At 41.6% G+C, this 21,130-nt stretch overlaps 1 protein-coding gene, 1 non-coding gene and 1 pseudogene across 2 annotated transcripts in view; all 3 read right to left on the reverse strand.

Annotated features, from left to right (window-relative positions):
• Positions 1–10,296: 10,296 nt before the first annotated feature.
• Positions 10,297–11,050, reverse strand: LOC108592895 (protein CEBPZOS pseudogene; annotated as a pseudogene).
• A 109-nt stretch (positions 11,051–11,159) lies between these two features.
• On the reverse strand, positions 11,160–11,266 carry LOC118143929 (U6 spliceosomal RNA). The gene has a single exon (XR_004728414.1). It is a non-coding gene; the product is annotated as a U6 spliceosomal RNA (small nuclear RNA).
• Positions 11,267–13,335: 2,069 nt separating this feature from the next.
• The window catches only part of LAMB4 (laminin subunit beta 4), a 107,844-nt gene continuing 100,049 nt past the window's right edge, over positions 13,336–21,130 (reverse strand). Inside the window, exon 33 of the mRNA XM_035254109.3 lies at positions 13,336–13,602. Within this exon, the coding sequence (XP_035110000.1) occupies positions 13,463–13,602 (140 nt within the window). The 3' untranslated portion in view covers positions 13,336–13,462. The remainder of the gene's footprint in view (positions 13,603–21,130) is intronic.

Here is a 21,130-nt window from a genome sequence, read left to right on the forward strand (position 1 = left end):
ATCTTTCTAGATTATTCTAGAACAGATGTGCCATGAGGCCCGGCACCCCACCTCTCGCAGTCACTGTTGTGTCCCCAGCACTAGCACATCTCAGAGCACGTTGTAGGTGTGTGAAGAGCATTCATCAAATAAGTGGTTAGTGTAGGAATGTAATTTTCCTATGTGCCAAATTGCATGTGCCTTGAGAGCATCTTCATTTTCTCAGCACTACACACAGAGCTGGCACCTGGAAGGTGTCAGATATTTGTCAGGCACATTTAGGAATGACGGAATAAATGCCTGGGATTATGCCTCTTATGCTTTTTGGGGAGAAATCATTCACAGATAATTCTCTAGTCTCAGTGAGCCATAGCCAATATGCATTAGTGCTTTAAAGAGCATATCACAGGCTGGGCCATATCACAGGCTCACGCCTATAATCCCAGCACTTTGGGAGGCTGAGGCCAGTGGATCACAAGGTCAGGAGATCGAGACCATCCTGGCCAACATGGTGAAAACCTGTCTCTACTAAAAATACAAAAAAAATTAGCTGGGTGTGTGGTGTGCACCTGTAATCCCACCTACTTGGGAGACTGTGACAGGAGAATTACAGGAACCCAGGAGGCAGAGGTTGCAGTGAGTCAAGGTTGCACCACCCATGGTACGAATCTTAGGAATTCTCCAGCCTGGGCGACAGAGCAAGACTTCGTCACACACAAAAAAAAAGAAAAGAAAAAGAGCATATTGCATGTTTCATTTTATTTGGTAAAAAATACAGAAAAGTGAGCAGTCTGCTCTGATTTAGATGCATGACATATTAATACATAAAGTATGAATTCTATATAAATGTGTTCAGTGATTGCTTTCTACAGTGATGAAGTGACCATCATCCCCACGAGGGCTTTAAAGGCTCAAGGTGACGAACATGTAATGGTAAGTCAAAGTAAGTCTACAAGTCTTAGTCATCTCGTCTGTAAGGCGGCTCATGAGGACACTAGCATAAACTATAATTGGGAAGGAAAATTGTCCCTTTCTGGAGGGCCTTCTGAAATATGTATTAATGTTTAAAACATACACAACTTTGATTGTGATTGGGAAAACATGCCAAATTATGCACAGAAAGATGTTTACAATATTGTTTACAGCGGAAAAAGTGGAAAAAATCCAAATGACCACAAGTAGGGGACTAGGTAAAATAATCATGCTGCACCCACGCAACAGAGTGTCAAACAGGTGCCTACGAAGATGGTATCTAGTTCTATGATATAAATGGGTGTGTGTGGTTGCGGAGGTGGGGAGTATACGGGGAGTAGGCTCCAATGACAAAAATGTATGTATATCATATGTATATAATTTTTGAGGAATTAAAAAGGGCCACGCAGAAATCATTTATATAGTTCAAAATATTAAATAGCTGTTTCTTTTTTCATAATTTTTCTCTATAATGAACATGTATAGCCCTTGTTCTAATAAAATATTCCAAAGTTATAGGCAGCCAAGATCTGTGTAAAATTTTAAAAATTAAGATAGTTTCCTGTGAACGTATTTTCAGTAGTGATCTTTTATGTTGGGCAGTGTTCACATTCCCAAGAAAAGAGTCTGTGTCTTCTGGTCAGCAAAAACTGGGAAAAATAAATCAAGCTTGCTGATATTCTATAAAATATACAGGTGCTTTCTGGAAACTGGAGTTCGTGTGAGTTGAGTAGGAAGTGTTATGGTCTGTTTGGGTTTGGATACAGTGTTGCAGTAGCCGTGATTAATTTTTGTTAGCCACTTCCTTGGTTCATATGTTCTAATCAAAATATGTTTAGCTGCAGAGTTGAGAGAGTTGATTTTTTTTTTCCTTACAGAGAAATGTTTATGCAAATGTTTAAATCTTTACAATTGTCTATGTATTATTCATCTCCCCAAAGTGGGTTAAAAGGAAGTTGAGTTTAAAGAGAAAATTTAGTATAGACATTTCTATATATTTGCTGTATAAAATGTATGATGGCAGTTTGAAGGACTGAAGACTAGAACTGGGATCTTTTTTTTTTTTTTTTTGAGACAGGGTCTTGCTGTCACTAAGCCTGGAGTGCAGTGGGGTGATCTCAGCTCACTACAACCTCTGCCTTCCAGGCTAAACTTATCCTCTTACCTCAACCTCCTGAGTAGCTGGGACCATGGTGTGAGCTACCATGCCTGGCTAATCTTTGCATTTTTGTAGAGACATGGTTTCGCCATGTTGGCCAGGCTGGTCTCGAACTCAAGCAATCCACTAGTCTTGGCCTTTCAAAGTGTCAGGATTACAGATATGAGCCACTGTGCCCAGCCTAGAACTTAGATTTTTAAGAGGAAAAATTCTCATTTAAGACATTCTATCAGTCATATCTAAATAGGTTGGCTTCTTTACATTGATCTGGAAAAAATGTTAGCTTCCTTGTTTCCAAGTAAAAGTAGTTGTTCTCTTAATCCTGAATACTTGATCCATTCATGTTTTGTCTTCCCTAGATGAATCACAATGCACTGTGTCTAACACAAAGCTAAACCTGAATGTCATAAAGATCCCAGTGTTTGTCTTTAGATATGGAATGTTTATACAGCTTTCCCATACTTTGAGCTTCTTCCCATGGTATGAATCTTAGGAATTCTCAAACAGTGGTTTGGTTGTTAAATTTTCAGGCTCTATTTAACTTTCATTTCTAATCCTTTCCAGAAAGTTCACAGTAAGGCATGAACCACTGAGCCTGGCCTATTCTGGAATTTTTTAAACCTCTTTCCTGAATGAGAGGCAACATGAGTGAGAAAATTATATGTGAGAGTTGATACCTGCATCCAATGTCTCTAAAAATTAACCCAGTTGTATCTAGTAGTTTTTTGACAGCCATTTTGTTTGTTTTTGTTTTGTTTTGTTTGAGACTGAGTCTCACTCTATCACCAGGCTGGAGTGCAGTGGTGTGATCTCAGCTCACTGCAACATTCGCCTCCTGGGTTCAAGGGATTCTCCTGCCTCAGCTTCCCAAGTAGCTGGGATTACAGATGCCCACCACCACACCAAGCTAAGTTTTTGCATTTTTAGTAGAGATGGTGTTTCACCATGTTCGCCAGGATGGTCTTGATCTCTTGACCTTGTGATCCACCCGCCTCAGCCTCCAAAAGTGCTGGGATTACAGGTGTGAGCCACCGCGCCCCGCCTCTGACAGTCATTTTATATCTTTCTGCATCAGAGGTAGCATATTCAGCTACTAGATTTTAAGGTTTTTTTTTCACTATGAATGTTTTATAGACTAAATATTTCAAAGTCTTCACTGTAAGGAAATAACAGTACTAAGGATTAGATGTTAGTTCTTGGTGACATGTTGGGACTGGAGAGAACTCTGAAATACAGTACACTTAATCTGTTGCCACCTAGTGAATGTGAGATAAAATGCAGCCAACCTCCAACCTCCTGCCTCCTAGTTTTGGTGTTTGCCAACCAAGCGAACCGTGGTTGTGTGTGGAACTATGTCAGATACTGCTAGGAATCTTAGACACTTAAGAGTCACAGAATTTATGGGAATATGAAGAAAACACTGTATCTCTGCTCAAAAACTCTGTATGTTCTGATTCAGTATGTGTAATACATGTTGTGGCAAGCTTGCTTTGTCACTGAAAGCTTGTTCAGCTGGCAGGCTGAATCAGAGGCAGGTTATTAGGGAGGGCAAAAGCTTCCAGAGTGGCCACTTTTAACATGCGATGAGTAAAGATAAAGATATATGCAGGTTCAAGTACTTCAGAAGAGAAAACTAGGTGCTGATGGATGAGCAGGTGTTAAGAGAAATCCTACCCAGGCTGTTTTACATTGCAAGAGGAAAAAAAGAAATTGCTGTTTCTTGCTCTCTTCCAAGGGGAGAGAAGAAACAGAGGGTGGAGGGCAGAAAAGGTGAAATAACAAAACAGGGGACTGTCTTCTGTAAACTGTAAGAAGATAGCTCTGCTGCTAGAAGCCTTAAAGCTTATAATGAAGAAGGCCTGAGAGACCTGTGGTCACCAAAGCTCTCAAACTCTTCATTGCTCTAACGCACCAGAATCAGGACTAGGAAAGAATGTTGGTTAGAAGAATCGAGCAACTGAAAAAAAGTATTTTTTATTTTTTGAGATGGAGTTTCGCTCTTGTTGCCCAGGCTAGAGTGTGGTGGTGTGATCTCAGCTCCCTGCAATCTCCATTCAAGTGATTCTCCTGCCTCAGCCTCTTGAGTAGCTGAGATTACAGGTGTGAGCCACCATACCTGCCTAATTTTTGTATTTTTAGTAGAGATGGGTTTTACTACATTTGGTCAGAATGGTCTTGAACTCTTGACCTCAAGTGATCTGCCTGCCTCGGCCTCCCAAAATGCTGGGATTACAGGCTTGAGCCACCATGCCTGGCACTCTCCTTTTATTTTTGAGATGGAGTCTGTCACCCAGGCTGGAGTGCAGTGGCCCTATCTCACCTCACTGCAACCTCTGCCTCCCAGGTTCAAGTGATTCTCATGCCTCAGCCTCCTGAGTAGCTGGGATTATAGGTGCACCACATGCCCAGCTATTTTTTGTATTTTTAGTAGAGACTGGGTTTTGTCCTGTTGGACAGGCTGGTCTCAAACTCCTGACCTCAGGTGGTCTGCCTGCCTCAGCTCCCAAAGTGCTGGGATTACAGGCGTGAGCCACCGTGCCAGGCCTAAGTGGGGAAGAGCTTCAAAAGGGATGAGAGGATTTGCAATAGTGGCTATTGGGTGTGTTAGTTATTGAGTGTGGGAGAGATGGGAAAAGGATTTTTGTCTTATGCATTATTCCATTCCCATGTGACATTTTCTCTCTAAATATTGAGGTAAAGATTTAAATTGTTCTCAACTACTTTATCAGAGCGGCTGAGCCATATGGCAAACTGGTTTCTTATTATAGTTGAAAATATTTTAATCCAGTGACGGCCTAAGGACTGCCTCACTTGTGCCAATTTGGAGTCAATTTATGGAACTAATATGTAAAGTAAGCAAGTATTTAGAGTGCTCCACACTGCTACATTCTCTAAAGTGCAAATGTGAGTCCTCATAAAACTTGCTATCTGGTTAGATAAGGTATATGAGCCAAGTGACAATACAAGGGAGAACTTCAGAGCAAAGGCTTTGAGTGAGGCTAGAGAAGGAGCCCTAGAGCTTTAGGAAAAGGTTAGGTTTGGGAGAGAGAACAATTTGAAAGTAGACAGGACCATAGGAGCGATGGTTTAGAAGAATGCAGGTGTAACTTACACAGTGTAGTCATAGTGGTGTCTTGAAGGATTCCTGTAATATCCCACTCTTCTCAAAGCTCCTTCTTGCGAATTAGCTCTGTAACCCTGGGAGGGAGACCAGGTATATTTATTAGCATTTTACAGCTGAAGGAAACGAGGAATGAAATTCAGGCAGGTTGTGAATCGCCTCAGGTCATGCAGGGGACAAAGCATGCTCTTCGCATTTATCACCTAATCCTTGGTCCACTGTCCCCATGCAGCAGAGCATAAATGACAGTTTTAGCAGTTTGTCGAGGAGTTGGAGTACCCACAAAAATACTAATGAGGATGCTGGTTCAGCTGCTGTAACAGAGGCCAAATTTTCTTTACGTGCAAGTTTAAGCTGGTTATTAGTCCAAAGGAGTCAGACACATGCAGTTTTAATCCATAAGGGCATTGCACCTCTCCACATCTATTTGCCCCCTTCTCTGTGCCTATGGAGGCTGATCTACATGGGAACATCACCCCAGGCCCTTGGTTTAGCCAATGGGAGCCACAAGTAAGAGATTGAACAGGGCGGAAAGTGACATCAGGGTGTCCATGCCCCAATGTCCTCTGCAGGGTTGTCATGGCTGGTTGCATCCTCTGTTCAAAGATCACAGCTCCTGTTAAGAGGCCCTCCTGTTAAGAGGCCACTGCTGGGTGCAGTGGCTCATGCCTGTAATCCCAGCACTTTGGCAGGCCGAGGCGGGCAGATCATAAGGTCAAGAGATCGAGACCATCCTAGCTAACATGGTGAAATGCTGTCTCTACTGAAAACACAAAAAATTAGCTGGGCATGGTGGCTCATGCCTGTAGTCCCAGCTCTTCAGGTGGCTGTGGCAGGAGAATCACTTGAACCCAGGAGGTGGAGGTTGCAGTTGACATGAGATCGTGTTACTGAACTCCAGCCCAGCGACAGAGTAAGACTCCAAGACTCTGTCTCAAAAAACAAAAACAAAACAAATAAGAAAGAGGCCCTCCTATGCAGTCTGTCTTCAATGTTCAGTTGTCACCCTCTCACTTCTTCCCTCAAACCAAGGGTGGGGATGTCCCCTGTCTGGTGCTGGCTCTGGGATGCTATACTCTCCTTTCTGGCTTTCATCCACCCTGCCTGTATCTTTGTAAATAGTCCCGTTTCCTGCTAGGACCCTTACTGGTACAATCAACCAGGGACCTAAGTTTTTTCCACCTTGTTTCACAGTATGCCTTCATCTGGATGGGAATTGCTGGCTCACCATATTCCCACCCAACTGAAGTGAGGGAAAACAAATGCAGGGTGATTTTGTTTCCTCTTGTTGCTGTAACAAATATCCACAAACGTAGTGGCTTTAAATGACATAAATTTATCTCATCGTTCTTTAGGTTAAAAGATCAATTCAGAGTTAAAATCAAGGTGTATTTTAACTTTAGTAAAATCAAGGTACATAGCTGTATTCTTTCCAGGGGGCTCTAAGGGAGAATCTCTTGCCTTGCTTTCTTCAGCTTCTAGGGGCAACTTACCTTCCTCAGCTCTCAGCCCCTTCCTCCCTGCTCAAAGCCAGCAATGTCAGGCCAAGTCCTCCCGGACCACTGTCTCTCCAACTCTCTCCTGCCTCCTCTTCCACTTGTAAGAACCCTGTGATTACACTGGGCCCACCTGGAAAACTCAGCAGCCTCTCCCTGTCCTGAGGTCAGTTGATTAAGAACTTAATTCTGTCAACTTTTCCTTTGCCATTTCATAAAACATATTCACAGGTTCTGGAGATTTGGATGTGGGCATCTTTTGGGAACCATAATTCTGCCTTTACCACAAAGGACAAACAACTTCCTCTTAGGATTGTGCCCTGGAAGTCACACACAACATTGACACTCACTCCTGTTGGCCAGAATTTAGTCACATGGTCCCATCAAACTGCAAGGGAGGTTGCAATACAGTCTGTCTCACTAGGCAGCTGTGTGCCTGCTAAAACATGGAGAAGTCCTATTACCAAATGGATATTGCACAGCAATTTCCAACTTCAGCCTCACGAGGCTCATGTGTTTTTGTCCTCACGAGGGTCTGTTTCAGCTTTCCTTCCCTTCACTGCACCACCTCAGTGCTTCTGCCTAATTGTTTTCACCTGTTGGGTCTGAGCTGCCCTTCATCTGGGATTGGTTTCTAATCTGGGAGAAGAGACAGGATAGTTTCCTTTAATGGGCCACACCAGCTACCTCATGGTGACTTGTTTTCTGATTGACCTTCATATCGATTTTTTTTCTTTTTCTTTCTTTTTTTTTTTTTTTGAGACAGAGTCTTGCTCTGTTGTCCAGGCTGGAGTGCAGTGGTGCAATCTCAGCTCATTGGCAACCTCCGCCTCCCAGGTTCAAGGGATTCTACTGCCTCAGCCTTCTTCGGATCCATATGGTGAAATTATGTTGGCCAGGATAGTCTCAATCTCTTGACCTTGTGATCTGCCCACCTTGGCCTCCCAAAGTGCTGGGATTACAGGCATGAGCCACCTCGCCCGGCCTTCATATTGATTTTCTGATGCGACCAGCAAGGTTCCAAATACTTCTATTTGGCCTCTGGGGTTCAAACTTGGGCTCTCTGACTCCTCCCCCTCATTCATCCCCTATTTTGAGATACACAGATTCCATCTAGACTCCTCTATGCTGGTCCCTCACACACCTTATCAGATCTCCTTGTGTTGGGGAGATGTGGTTTTCAGGCAACTCGAATTAAGAAAATGATTAGAACAATTATAAGAGAAATAAAGAAAAAAATCACCTATAGTCCCAGCTACTTAAAGGGCTGAGATGAGAGAATTGCTTAAGACTGGAAGGTCCAGTCTGCAGGAAGCCATGATTAAACTATTGCACTCCAGCCTGGGTGATGGAGTGAGAGCCTGTCTCAAAAGAAAAAAAATAAAAATAAAAAAGTATGCATGGGCTGGGTGCGGTAGCCCACACCTGTAATTCCAGCACTTTGGGAGGCTGAGCGGGTAGATGATGAGGTCAGGAGTTCAAGACCAGCCTGGCCAACATGGTGAAACCCCCACTTTACTAAAAATACAAAATTAGCTGGGTGTGGTGGAACATGCCTGTAATCCCAGCTACTTGGGAGACTGAGGCAGGAGAATTGCTTGAACCCAGGAGGCAGAGGTTCAAGTGAGCCAAGATCGTGTCACTGCATTCCAGCCTTGGTGACAGAGGGAGACTCCATCTAAAAAAAAAAAAATGCATGCATGTTGTTGCATATAAATATTTCATATGAGAAATTAAAATGCATCATCTAATCATATTATCAGTTGACTATAGGTTCTTTGCATCCTTTATTTAGTCCTTTTTATTTATTTATTTTGGCTCCTCACATTAAATCCTCTTAGGTGGGAGGCAGAGCTGTGCCTTCCACAATAAAAGCCGATGGAGCCTCCTGTAGGCAGAATACACAGATCTGAAATCAAGAGTGGAAATACATGACACTGATCACAATGATATCTGAAAGACTTACAAGCAAAAGGTTCCTTCTTGTACTTGTGACTTTGGGCTCTGGTCTCTAATGAAGTGTGTGTTTTGTTTTTCTTTGAGACAGAGTCTTGCCCTGTCACCCAGGCTGGAGTGCAATGGCATGATCTCGGCTCACTGCAACCTTTGCCTCCCGGGTTCAAGGGCTTCTCCTGCCTCAGCCTCCTGAGTAGCTGGCATTACAAGCATGCACCACCATGCCCAGCTAATTTTTTTTGTATCTTTAGTAGAGATGAGGTTTCATCATGTTGGCCAGACTGGTCTCAAACTCCTGACCTGGTGATCCGCCCGCCTCAGCCTCCTAAAGTACTGGGGTTACAGGGGTGAGTCACCACACCCAGCTAGAAGTACCTTTTTACTCAATGATATAATGATTATACCATTGAATTAGAATATGTACCAATACCCAGATATTTCAAGATCTTCACTAAAGGATAAACATGCAAAAAAGGGGGTGTATAATTTTGGCTGGTGTAATTGATCCTGACTGTTAAAGAGAAACAGAGCTGCTGGTTTGCATTGGCAACAGGGAGGGATGTGACTGGGACCAGAGGGACCATGGAAGGAGCAGTAAAGAAAGCAGGTCTTAAATCCCAGCATATCCTCCTGAGTAGTTACAAAGACAAAGTCTATGTCCTCAGTCTGTGTTTCTCAATCTGCTATGATTTGTGTGTACTTATGTTTTTCATTATCAAATATATTTATTTCCTTTTTATCTCCCTTTCTTCCCTCAGTAGTCTATGTTTGGTGTTTGTTGGTGGTTAACTTTACAAGTTTGATTATAAGTTGCGGTATTTCCAGAGAGAATTATTAGCTGAAGTGCAGAAGTGGACCTCAGCTAGAGGCCAAGGTTTCAGCTGGATGCACTCGGTGAGTGATGAGCCTGTGGGTTGGTTTCTCTTGAAGACAATGTGGGTGCGTTTCATCTGGCTGAGAGCTACATTTTGTTTATGGAAGCATTTATTTTTGCTTTAGAAGGGAAAATGGGATGAAAAATGTATTATGATATTTGGAAGTCAAAGAGATGAACTTCATTAATATTGATTAAATGTAATAGAAAATTATAATGATGCCTGGCATCAAAATCCTTCCTCTCTTGGAGGATTCGAAAGACAGGTGGAGGAAAAATTCCCCTTCTACTACCAAAGTTGAAAGAAGCAGATATTCTCTCTACTTATTCAATATGGCATCCAAGGCATATGAAGAGGCCCAGCCCATCCCTTCTCCCAGGGATGCTGAGTAGTGAGAGAGTCATTCAAGATGCAGAGACAGCTGCAAGTCACTGGGATGGTGGAGAGTGTCCAGGGAGGTCAGCATTGGCCTCTTAACCTGAGTGTACTGAGGTGTGGTCTTGGGAATACTGTCGGATGCATAGTTGTCCTTAGTTACATTTTCTCCAGTCATTTTTTTTTTTTGTATACTGTCAGATATCCTTTGAATACATTCTTTTTCTGCTTAATAAGCTACTGCTGGTTTTCAGTGTTTGCATCCAAGAACTCAGACTGGTGAAATCTTAATGTTTAATTAGTTTATTGTTAGTTTGTTAGCTTTTTTTGCATTTTCTTTTAAAGGAGAAACTCTATTTTCAGTGTTATAAACAGAACTTCATTTATAGCATAATAAACATACTTTCAATTTCTTTACAATCCGAAGAATAAGACTCTTGAATTAAATTTTATGTTTTGTCTTAAATATTTCAAAACCCATCCATGTCATCTTGATAATTCTACTCTTGCTTGCTACTATGTAATTTCCCTTGTGGGAAATTTCAGTTGGTAGCCATATATCTAATTTTTGCTGTCCAACCATGTTTTTTAAAATCTCACTCTCTGATTCCATACATTCCAGACTGCTCAGTGGATTTGTAATAAACTTCCAAGATGAAGGGAAATTTCTTGCTCATTGTTTGCCTGAAATCTTGGCTTGTGTGCATCTTGTTAAACCAAAAATTTGCTCCAAAAATGCCTACAAGTGCCACTACCAAAATTCCTTTAAAGATGTTCTTTGCTAGTGGTTCCATAATACAGGCCATCCTGAGACACTTGTAAGGGGGAGTGCCTTTGCATTTTAAATATAAGGTGTGCTTCAGTGAATTAGCCACAAAGCTTTTCCCTCCATCTTTAAGACTATTTTCTTAACACACAGGTTCCACAGTGGAATTACTGAGTTTTATGATAGATCTTGATACACACTGACAAACTGTTAATCCTTTACAATGTAAAGAGATACTGTTTCACTGAATCTTGCATTGGTCACATCTTGAACAACTGATACAGCAAGTAATAGAAGTTAGAATGAGTTATCTGACATTAGTGAGGAATGAGATTTTTCACATATGTATTTTTTAAAAAAATAATTAAAGCTATTATTTAAAACGCTAACATTTAGAAAGCACAACCATATATAACTGCAATCTTTTTTTAATTTTAATTTTAATTTTTTAAATCTTTTTTTTTAAATGGAATGCTTCACAAATTTGCATGTCATCCTTGTACAGGGGCCATGCTAATCTTTTCTGTATCATTCCAATCTTAGTGTATGTGATGCAGAAGCGAGCAGATAACTGCAATCTTTGCAGGGTATATTGCATACTTCCTACCATAATCAAGCTGCAATGCCCAGGGACCTCCTTAGGTGATGAGTTTATCTTGCCTTTTCACTTGATTCCCCAGATAAGTGTGCTTTTCTAACAGCTGGGGATTTTTCTGCTTCTTTAGAACTCAATGGCTAGTTCTCCCAGTCAGCAGATAGAAACTATTCTCTCTTTAACCATTCCCACACTCCCTGGCCTGTTACTTGTATAGTCTCTGATCACTGAAAAGGAAGAACAATTGAATGTTGCTATTGCAGACAAAGAAACCATGCTTGTAAAATTGTCTGTTGTTTGTACTAAGTTGCAAGTCAGTATCCTGATGGGAAAGCTGGAGTCTGTTCCACCCTCCTTGATGGAGAAAAGAATGTAGACTTGGTGACAGCTACATTTTTAGACTCTGGGTTATTTTATGCACCATTAATTGGTGGAGGTTTGCAAAAGTCTCAATGCTGGATATGTGGACCATTGTAATTATATACTTCAAGAGAACTTTCTGGGGTGGTCCTTCTTTTAGAAAAGTTTGTTTCTATTCTTCAGGATCTCCAGGAAAATAGATGCTGCAATTCTCTTTAACAGCCTACAAGTTAAGAATTTTTATATTTATGTATACATCTAAAGCCTTTTTGTTGAATTTTAAAATCATTCATTCATTTGAGACAGTCTTGCTCTGTTACCCAGGCTAGAATGCAGTGGCCTGATCTCAGCTCACTGCAACCTTTTCTTCCTGGATTTAAGCTATTCTTCTGCCTCACCCTCCAAGTAGCTGGGATTACAGGCATGTACCAGCATGCCTGGCTAATTTTTTGTATTTTTAGTAGAGACAAGGTTTCACTTGTCTCGAACTCTTGACTGCAGGCTGGTCTCAAACTCCTGACTGCAGACAATTCGCCTTCCCTCAGCATCCCAAAGTGCTGGGATTATAGGCATGAGCCACCATGCCTGGCTTTAAATCCTTTTTTTTTTTTTGAGACCAAGTTTTGCTCTTGTTGCCCAGGCTGGAGTGCAGATCTCTGCTCACTACAACCTCTGCCTCCAGGATTCAAGCAATTCTCCTACCTCAGCCTCCTGAGTAGTTGGGATTACAGGCATGTGCTATCACACCTGGCTAATTTTGTATTTTTAGTAGAGATGGGGTTTCTCCATGTTGGTCAGGCTGGTCTCAAACTCTCGACCTTAGGTGATCTGCCCGCCTCAGCCTCCCAAAGTGCTGGGATTATAGACGTGAGCTCCCATGCCCAGCCTTAAATCCATTTTTTATGAGTCAGTCCTTAATGGAAATGCTCCAGCAGATCTTCATTTTTCATATATCAATGTTGATATATATTATTTCTTATTCAAAAATGTGAAACCAAACTCCCTTAAAATAATCTTTCTGAAGGATAGCTTTCACAAACAGAAGCAATTTTCTCTGTTACAAATCATACATGCAAAAAAAGCAGGAAATCAGACTCATTTTGAAATGAGGCAATCTGATGTTTTATGCTAAACAATAAGAACATGATTGCTAGTCTTTTAAAAATAACACATTTTACAGCAAAAATGTCCACTGATAAATGATGAGGAGAAGTAGCTCAATATTTATCTTTTTGAATATTGTTCCAATGCCATTTGGGGAAAACAGAATCCCTTGGTTGAGAGAATGATTGTGTAGGAAAGTGAGTATAAAGGCAAGTTACATTTTGAATTGTATGCAGTTTATTCAGAAAAGAATAATTTTACAAATAAAAGTAAATCCAAATAAACATAAAATATAAGACAATCTAGTACATGCCATCCATATGTATTCCATCTTAGTACTGGAGATATTTATTTAATGTTTAGGTTTATTTGACTGAAACGATTATCAGTAAGTAGAGTACTTATGTAAATTTCTACGTGTTATCTGGAACCTGTTATTTTTAAGTTAGGAAAGAAAAAGGAAGGCAAGAAGAAAGCTTTCTGAAATCAGAGACCATCTCATTACTTTCCCCTTTCTATTATGAAGTGGCATTTTCCTGGTGGCATTTCAACTTCCAGCCACACTGAGCAGGTGCGTAATAAGGACAGGGTATAGGGAAGAAGGTAGAAGACGCTGTCAGTATTTCACAAGTTCAACAGAGCTCCATGGGCTTGGGCACCAGAAACCAGAAACAAAGGCACTAGCTTTTGCACTTTAACTCTGCCTAGCTATAGCACGTAGCGTATTTTTTTTCTTGTTCAACAATTTCATTTTTAATGGCAACAACTTGATCTTCCAATATTCTCAATTGATCAGCTTTTGCTTGTCTATTTAGATTCAAATCTTGGATTTTCCTTTCTAAATCTGAAAGAAGAAATGGAAGAAATGATATATTTCCATTTGATAGATTCCTCCTGGATATCCACATTATACCAAATACAGGGATTTGTGCACCTCTCAAAGATATATTTCATTTTCTATTTTGATTCAATGCATAAAACATCTATTTACATCAGGCTTTTCAAGGCTTTCACATAAATTACAGTAAACTGACATTTTTTCTAAAAACTTTTATATTCAAAGGCATTTATCAATGAGGGCTATAGTTGGCTAGAATTCATTAGAAACAAAAGACAAATAACATCCTTGATGGGATTTGCTGAAGTGCTATATTTCCAAAGGTTTGTTCTTATTATTTTAGCTTCTTTTTTTTTTTTTTTTTTTTTTTAGGTGGAGTCTCACTCTGTCACCCAGGCTGGAGTGCAGTGGCATGATCTCAGCTCACGGTAACCTCTCCCTCCCAGGTTCCAGTGATTCTCTTGCCTCAGTCTCTCAAGTAGCTGGGACTACAGGCACCCGCCACCATGCCTAGCTAATAGCTTCATTTTTAAACCTGTTCTTTACTTTAGTGTTTTCCAGTCTTTCAGAAAAAAGACTGACTTTTCATGTGTTCATTCTTCTTCCCTGCTGATACTGAAGTCCCTGAACAGTAACAGCTAAGTGATGCCTTTCTTGGCTTCACTCCTATCCATTCATCAATCTATTGATCCATCGACCATCCATTGATTCGTTATCCATTGAGCCATCCACTGATCTATCTATCCATCCATCCATCCATTTATTCTTCATTCAACAAATATCTTGAAATTCTAGTAAACCTTAACAAACAGCTTTTATTAGGGGATAGAAGAGGCATAGAGAGCTATAGCTAATCATGTGAGGCAGCATTGTGTAAACAAACTCTGACATTAGAGTTTCTGCAAAACTTCTAGAAGAGGGAAGGTAAATGTCTCACTTTACTTGGTCAGATCACACCTGAATACCGAGTTGGTCTGGAGTAATTGTCAGAGTAAAGATGTGTTTAGAAAAAAGAATCAGATTGCTGAAGATACTTGAAATTGTCCAATAAACAAACACTGAATTAACTGGTGATGTTTCATATGAGGAAGGCAGATTCAGCATATGTGCTGTGGCTGTTTTCAAGTATTTGATGGGCCAACCTAGGAAAGCAGAGTAAATGTGTTCTCTGTCATCCTGAGGAAATAAAATGGAAACTGGCAGGTGAAGCTCCATGAAGGAAGAATTTTGTCTGAATATAAAAAACTCTCTAGGAGTCGTGGCTGCTCAAAGACGAAAGAGCTGCTGTGGAAGGTGGTGAGTGTTCTGTTACTAGAAACTTTCAAGTATAGGTCATTTGGGATTGAAAAGGGGATTCAACATTGAAAACACATTTGGACTAAAGGAAAAATAAAGGCCTCTGTTTCTACCAGGGAAGTGAATATGATTGAGCTGGTTACCCCAGACCCATTCACCATCCTCGTCTGTGTTCTGAAAAACTAGCCTTCCTGGATGACATCACTTGACTCCTTTGACCTCTGGCTTTCATTCACATATGGCCAATGGACAGTGCTGACAGGTGGTCAGAGGATGGGAGGGTGAGCAGTCTCCATCCCAGTTCGGCACGGAGGTGTGGGCAGTTCTTCCATCCCTCAGCGCCAGGCTCCTGTGGGGCAGCCTCTTTCCTAACACTCTGGTGCTCACAGGGCTCTAGTAACATTCCTGCTTCCGTGGCCCCTTCAGGTGTAGGGAGGCTAGTGGCTTCTCACTGCTGCTGATCACCAAGTACCTCCACACCCTCCGTGGGTTCCCTTCATTCTTGTGCATTCTTTGTACTTCTTCCCATCAACAAGTAGAATCTACTTACCCTGTTCCTATCCCCATGTCCCCAGACCTGGGCTGGATTTGTAAGTTGTTTTAACCAATACAAAGTGGAAGAACTGATGTTACAAGACCTCAAGAACCTTTCATCCTCTCTTGTCACTCTTGTGATGCCTTGAAACAACCATGCTGTAAAGCAGCCTGGCATAACAGACCATGTAGCGAGAGTGCCAGCATCTCAGCTACACCTGGTCCCTAGCAGGCCGTCAGCCAAATGCAGCTGCTTGGGAAACCCAAGTGACACCTGCTGAAGACCCATCCAGGCAACCCTCAGAAAAGTAAGAAATGGTGATTATTTTAAGCCATTACATTTTGGGGTAGTTTATTATGCAGTGAATAAATAATGGAGACAACTCCACTTCTAAATACTTAATCCAAAAGTATGCCCAAGTCTGCTTTCTGTTTCCTGCTGGTACCCCAAATGACACCAAGTTCTGTGGAGGGACCCTGTCTGCAGGCTGGAGTCCATTCCCCACTCTCACAACGCTGTTGCTGCCAAGGGCTTCATACTGGGATCCAGGGGCTTCTCTTCCTAACAGAGGGGAACAGGCACAGCCCTGTGGTTCCAGCCCATCTCAAGTGGCAGCATGGGGAAGACAGCCCAATCAGTGTCTCATTTTTCTATCTTGTTGAGTTCTGAAAACAACCTCAAAGGGAAAAGGGAAAGGGCTGTAGAATGCTTTATTTTAGACCTCTCCGAGAAGTCCTCTGACCTAAACTTCTCTTCCAATCTCATTTCAAGAACTACAAAAGTTGTAGTCAATGGGGATCAGTGGAAACAACTTGGACTCTGACATAAAAACACAGGACAGAAATATTCTCCCCATGTTTTTGCTCCTATAGTAAGGACCAAGTTCTAGGATATTAGAAACTGACTTTTGTGGTATTGTCTATGGAATGTAAGGTTAAAAAAATCTGTTTTTCTGAATCTTTCGTAGTATTTTCTTTTAAAAATTTTAAAGAAAATACATAAAAATGAAAAAAAAAATTACCCATAAGGCTGCTGCTTTTAAAACAATTATATAAGTGCAAGAAGCAGTGGTTTCTTTTTCACTCCCCTGCCTCCCTAGAGATAACTAATGTTAGCAGTTTGGTATGTATTTTTCCTGACTTTGGTCTGTACTAATCTTCCATTTTCAGTTTTTTTCATGTCATAGTGATGACATAAGTGGTTGTAAGGCCAAAGACCCATTTGATAATAAAAACAAAAAGCCCCATTTATAAGTGAGGAGTTTTGGTTACTTTAATATTTTGAGAGTTACTTACACTCCTAGTTTTAAAGTTTTGGAAGATAATGAATACAACCAATGGTAAAACTATATACTCATCATGTGATATTACTTGATGGTTTACAGATAGTTAAGGACATGATGATTGCCCCAAAAAATCATGAATATCAATTGTGTAAAGAAAAAAAAACATTCTGATTAGCTTTCTGATTGTACATATTCTATGTTTTTTGTTTTGTTTTGTTTTTGAGACAGAGTCTCTTTCTGTTGCCCAGGCTGGAGTGCAGTGGCATGATTTTGGCTCACTGCAACCTCCTACTCCTGGGTTCAAGTGATTCTCCTGCCTCAGCCTCCCAAGTAGCTGGGATTACTGGCATGTGCCACCAGCCTGGCTAATTTTTGTATTTTTAGAGATGGAATTTTGCCACGTTGGCCAGGCTGGTCTCAAACTCCTGGCATCAAGCAGCAGTCCCCCTGCCTCAGTCTCCCAAAGCGTTGCAATTACAGGCATGAGCCACCACAACCAGCCTGTATTCTATGTTTACAACACTTTGTGTGCATAAGAATGTCCATTTGAGGAGGAGGATTCAAGATGGCGTGGTAAGAACAACTCAGGATCGCAGCTCTCAGTCAACGCTCAGAGGGTGAGTTAAAGCCACATTTCCAGACGGATCTTTGTTGCCCACACAACGGGGAAATTCCCAGGTGTAGGAGAGACACAGGACGCAAGCGCAGCCATTTTGGCTGTTGTGGCCGCTTTGGCTGGCACCGCAGCACAGCGGCACTCCACAACAATCCGCACAAAACACACTGGCCTGGGTGCCCTGCTAAACCGGCAATCTGATATTTGGGAGAGCAGATTAGCATATCCATCTGATTAAACAGGACTTAGACAGTGAGCCAGACCAGGAGATTCTTGGGAAGTGGCGTTTGAGCCAGTGCAGTGGCTTGCTGCACGGGAAATCACACAGATCCCAGTGCCCTAACAGCAGGCGACCAAAACACCTGGGAGAGAGCCATCCGTTCAACTTAAAAAAAAAAAAAAAGGAAAGGAGCTCTGAGGCAGGGAGCCAGGCGAGCAGGCTCAGTGGGTTTCACCCCCACAGAGACAAACAAAACAGCAATTCGAAACGCTCCAGGTGGAGAGTTTCACTGCGGACACAGCTGAACCCAGGACAGTGCAGCTCGGTGGGGGAGGGGCATCCACCATTACTGAGGCAATCCGCCCCTACTGAGGTACACTCCCATTGCTGACGCAGCCTGCTGTTGCTGAGGCAACCCGCCATAACAGAGAGACTCTGCTGCAGGGTGGAGTCCGTGGCAGCAGGGCGGAGCCTGCGGTGGAGCCCGAGGCTGCAGGGCATAGCACGCAGCAACAGGGCGGACCCCACATCAGCAGGGTGGAGCCTCGGCAGGCAAATAGTGACTAGACTGCCTCCTAGCTGGGCAGGATAGAGCAACGGACATTCATAAAGAAAGCCCCAACTCCCGGAGACAGAGCATCTGAGGAACAAAAGGGGTTTTAAGAGTTCTGCTGCAGCAGACATAAACGTAGCAGCCTAACAGCCCTTAATGAACAACGGAGCTCACAGCTCAGCACTTGAGCTTCTATAAAGTACAGACCATCTCCTCAAGCAGCTCCCTGACCCCTGTATATCCAGAGTCACCTCAAAAAGGACTGATCAGACTGACATTAGGTGGGCATCATTCTGGGACAAAGATAGCAGAAGAAGAAACTGGTAGCATCCCTCACTGTTCTGCAGCTGCTAAAGATGTACCCCAGACAAGCAGGGCCTGGAGTGGACCTCAGCAGTCATACAGTGGAGGGGCTAGACTTGTAGAAGGAAAACCAAGTAACAGAAATACGTCATCATCAACAATCCGGGTGTCCACTCAGAGACCCAATCGAAAAGTCAGCAACTACTCAGATGACAGGTGGATAAATCCACAAAGATGGGAAGAAACCAGCGCAAAAAGGAGGAAAACACCCGAAACCAGAACACCTCACCTCCTACAAAGGACCAGAACTCCTCACCAGCAAGGGAACAAAGCTGGACGGAGAATGACTGTGACGAAATGACGGAATGAGACTTCAGAAGGTGGGTAATGAGAAACTTCTGTGAGCTAAAAGAACATGTTCTAAATCAGTGCAAAGAAACTAAGAACCTTGAAAAAAGATTTGAAAAAAGATTTGAGGAATTGATAACAAGAATGGATGACTTAGAGAGGAATATGAATGAATTGAAGGAGCTGAAAAACAGAACACGAGAACTTTGTGAAGCATGCACAAGTTTCAACAGCCGAATTGACCAAGCAGAGAAAGAATATCAGAAGTCAAAGATCAACTCAATGAAATAAAACGAGAAACCAAGATTAGAGAAAAAAACACAAAAAGGAATGAACAAAGTCTCCAAGAAATGTGGGACTATGTGAAGAGACCTAACCTACGTTTGATAGGTATACCAGAAGGGGACGAAGAGAACGAATTCAAGCTGGAAAATACTCTTCAGGATATTATCCAGGAAAATTTCCCCAACCTAGCAAGGCAGGCCAACACTCAAATCCAGGAAATACAGAGAACACCACAAAGATACTCCACAAAAGAGCAACCCCAAGGCACATAATCATCAGATTCACCAGGGTTGAAATGAAGGAGAAAATACTAAGGGCAGCTAGAGAGAAAGGTCGGGTCACCCACAAAGGGAAGCCTATCAGACTCACAGCAGATTTCTCGGCAGAAACTCTACAAGCAAGAAGAGCGTGGGGGTCAATATTCAACATGCTTAAAGAAAAGAACTTTCAACCCAGAATTACATATCCAGCCAAACTGAGCTTCATAAGTGAAGGAAAAATAAAATCCTTTGCCAACAAGCAAGTACTCAGAGATTTTGTCACCACCAGGCCTGCTCTACAAGAGCTCCTGAAAGAGGCACTACACATAGAAAGGAAAACCAGTACCAGCCATTCCAAAAACACACTAAATGCTAAAGAGCATCAAAAAAATGAAGAATCTTCATCAACTAACGGGCAAAACAGCCAGCTAGCATCAAAATGGCAGTATCAAATTCACACATAACAATATTAACCCTAAATGTAAATGGGCTAAATGCACCAATCAAAAGACACAGACCGGCAAATTGGATAAAAAATCAAAACCCATTAGTGTGCTGTATCCAGGAAACCCATCTCACATGCAAGGATACACAAAGGCTCAAAATAAAGGGATGGAGGAAAATTTACCAAGCAAATGGACAGCAAAAAAAAGCAGGAGTTGCAATTCTCATCTCTAATAAAATAGACTTTAAAGCAACAAAGATCAAAAGAGACAAAGAAGGTCATTACATAATGGTAAAAGGATCGATACAACAAGAAGAGCTAACGATCCTAAATATATATGGACCCAATACAGGAGCACCCAGATATATAAGGCAAGTTCTTAATGACTTACAAAGAGACTTAGACTCCCACACAATAATAGTGGGAGCCTAACACTCCACTGTCAATATTAGACAGATCAACCAGACACAAAATTAACAAGGATATCCAGGGCTTGAACTCAGACCTGGAACAAGCAAACCTGATAGACATTTACAGAACTCTCCACCCCAATCCACAGAATATACATTCTTCTCAGCACCACATCACACCTACTCTAAAATTGACCACATAATTGGAAGTAAAGCACTCCTCAGCAAATGCAAAACAATGGAAATCATAACAAACAGTCTCTCAGACCATAGTTATATCAAGTTAGAACTCAGAATTCAGAAACTAAACCAGACTTGCACAGCTTCATGGAAACTGAACAACTGGCTCTTGAATGTTGACTGGATAAATAATGAAATGAAGGCAGAAATAAAGAAGTTCTTCAAAACCAACGAGAATGAAGACACAACATACCAGAATCTCTGGGACACATTTAAAGCAGTCTCTAGAGGAAAATATATAGCAATAAGTGCCCATATGAGAAGAGTGGAGAAATAAAAAATTGACAACCTATCATCAAAATTGAAAGAGCTAGAGGAGCAAGATCAAAAAAACTCAAAACCTAGCAGAAGACAAGAAATACCTAAGATCAGAGCAGAACTGAAGGAGATAGAGACATGAAAAAAACCTTCAAAAAATCAATAAATCCAAGAGCTGGTTTTTTGAAAAGATCAACAAAATAGACAGACCACTAGCCAGACTGATAAAAAAGAAAAGAGAGAACAACCAAATAGATGCAATAAAAAACGATAAAGGGGAAATCACCACAGATTCCACAGAAATTCAAACCATCATCAGAGAATATTACAAACAACTCTTTGCACATAAACTAGTAAACCTGGAAGAAATGGATAAAGTCCTCCCAAGCCTAAACAAGGAGGAAGCCGAAACTATGAACAGACCAATAACAAGGTCTGAAGTCGAGGCAGCAATTAAGAGCCTACCACACAAAAAAAGTC

The sequence above is a fragment of the Callithrix jacchus genome, chromosome 11 (assembly GCF_049354715.1).
Source record: "Callithrix jacchus isolate 240 chromosome 11, calJac240_pri, whole genome shotgun sequence".
Taxonomy (NCBI): Eukaryota; Metazoa; Chordata; class Mammalia; order Primates; family Cebidae; genus Callithrix; species Callithrix jacchus.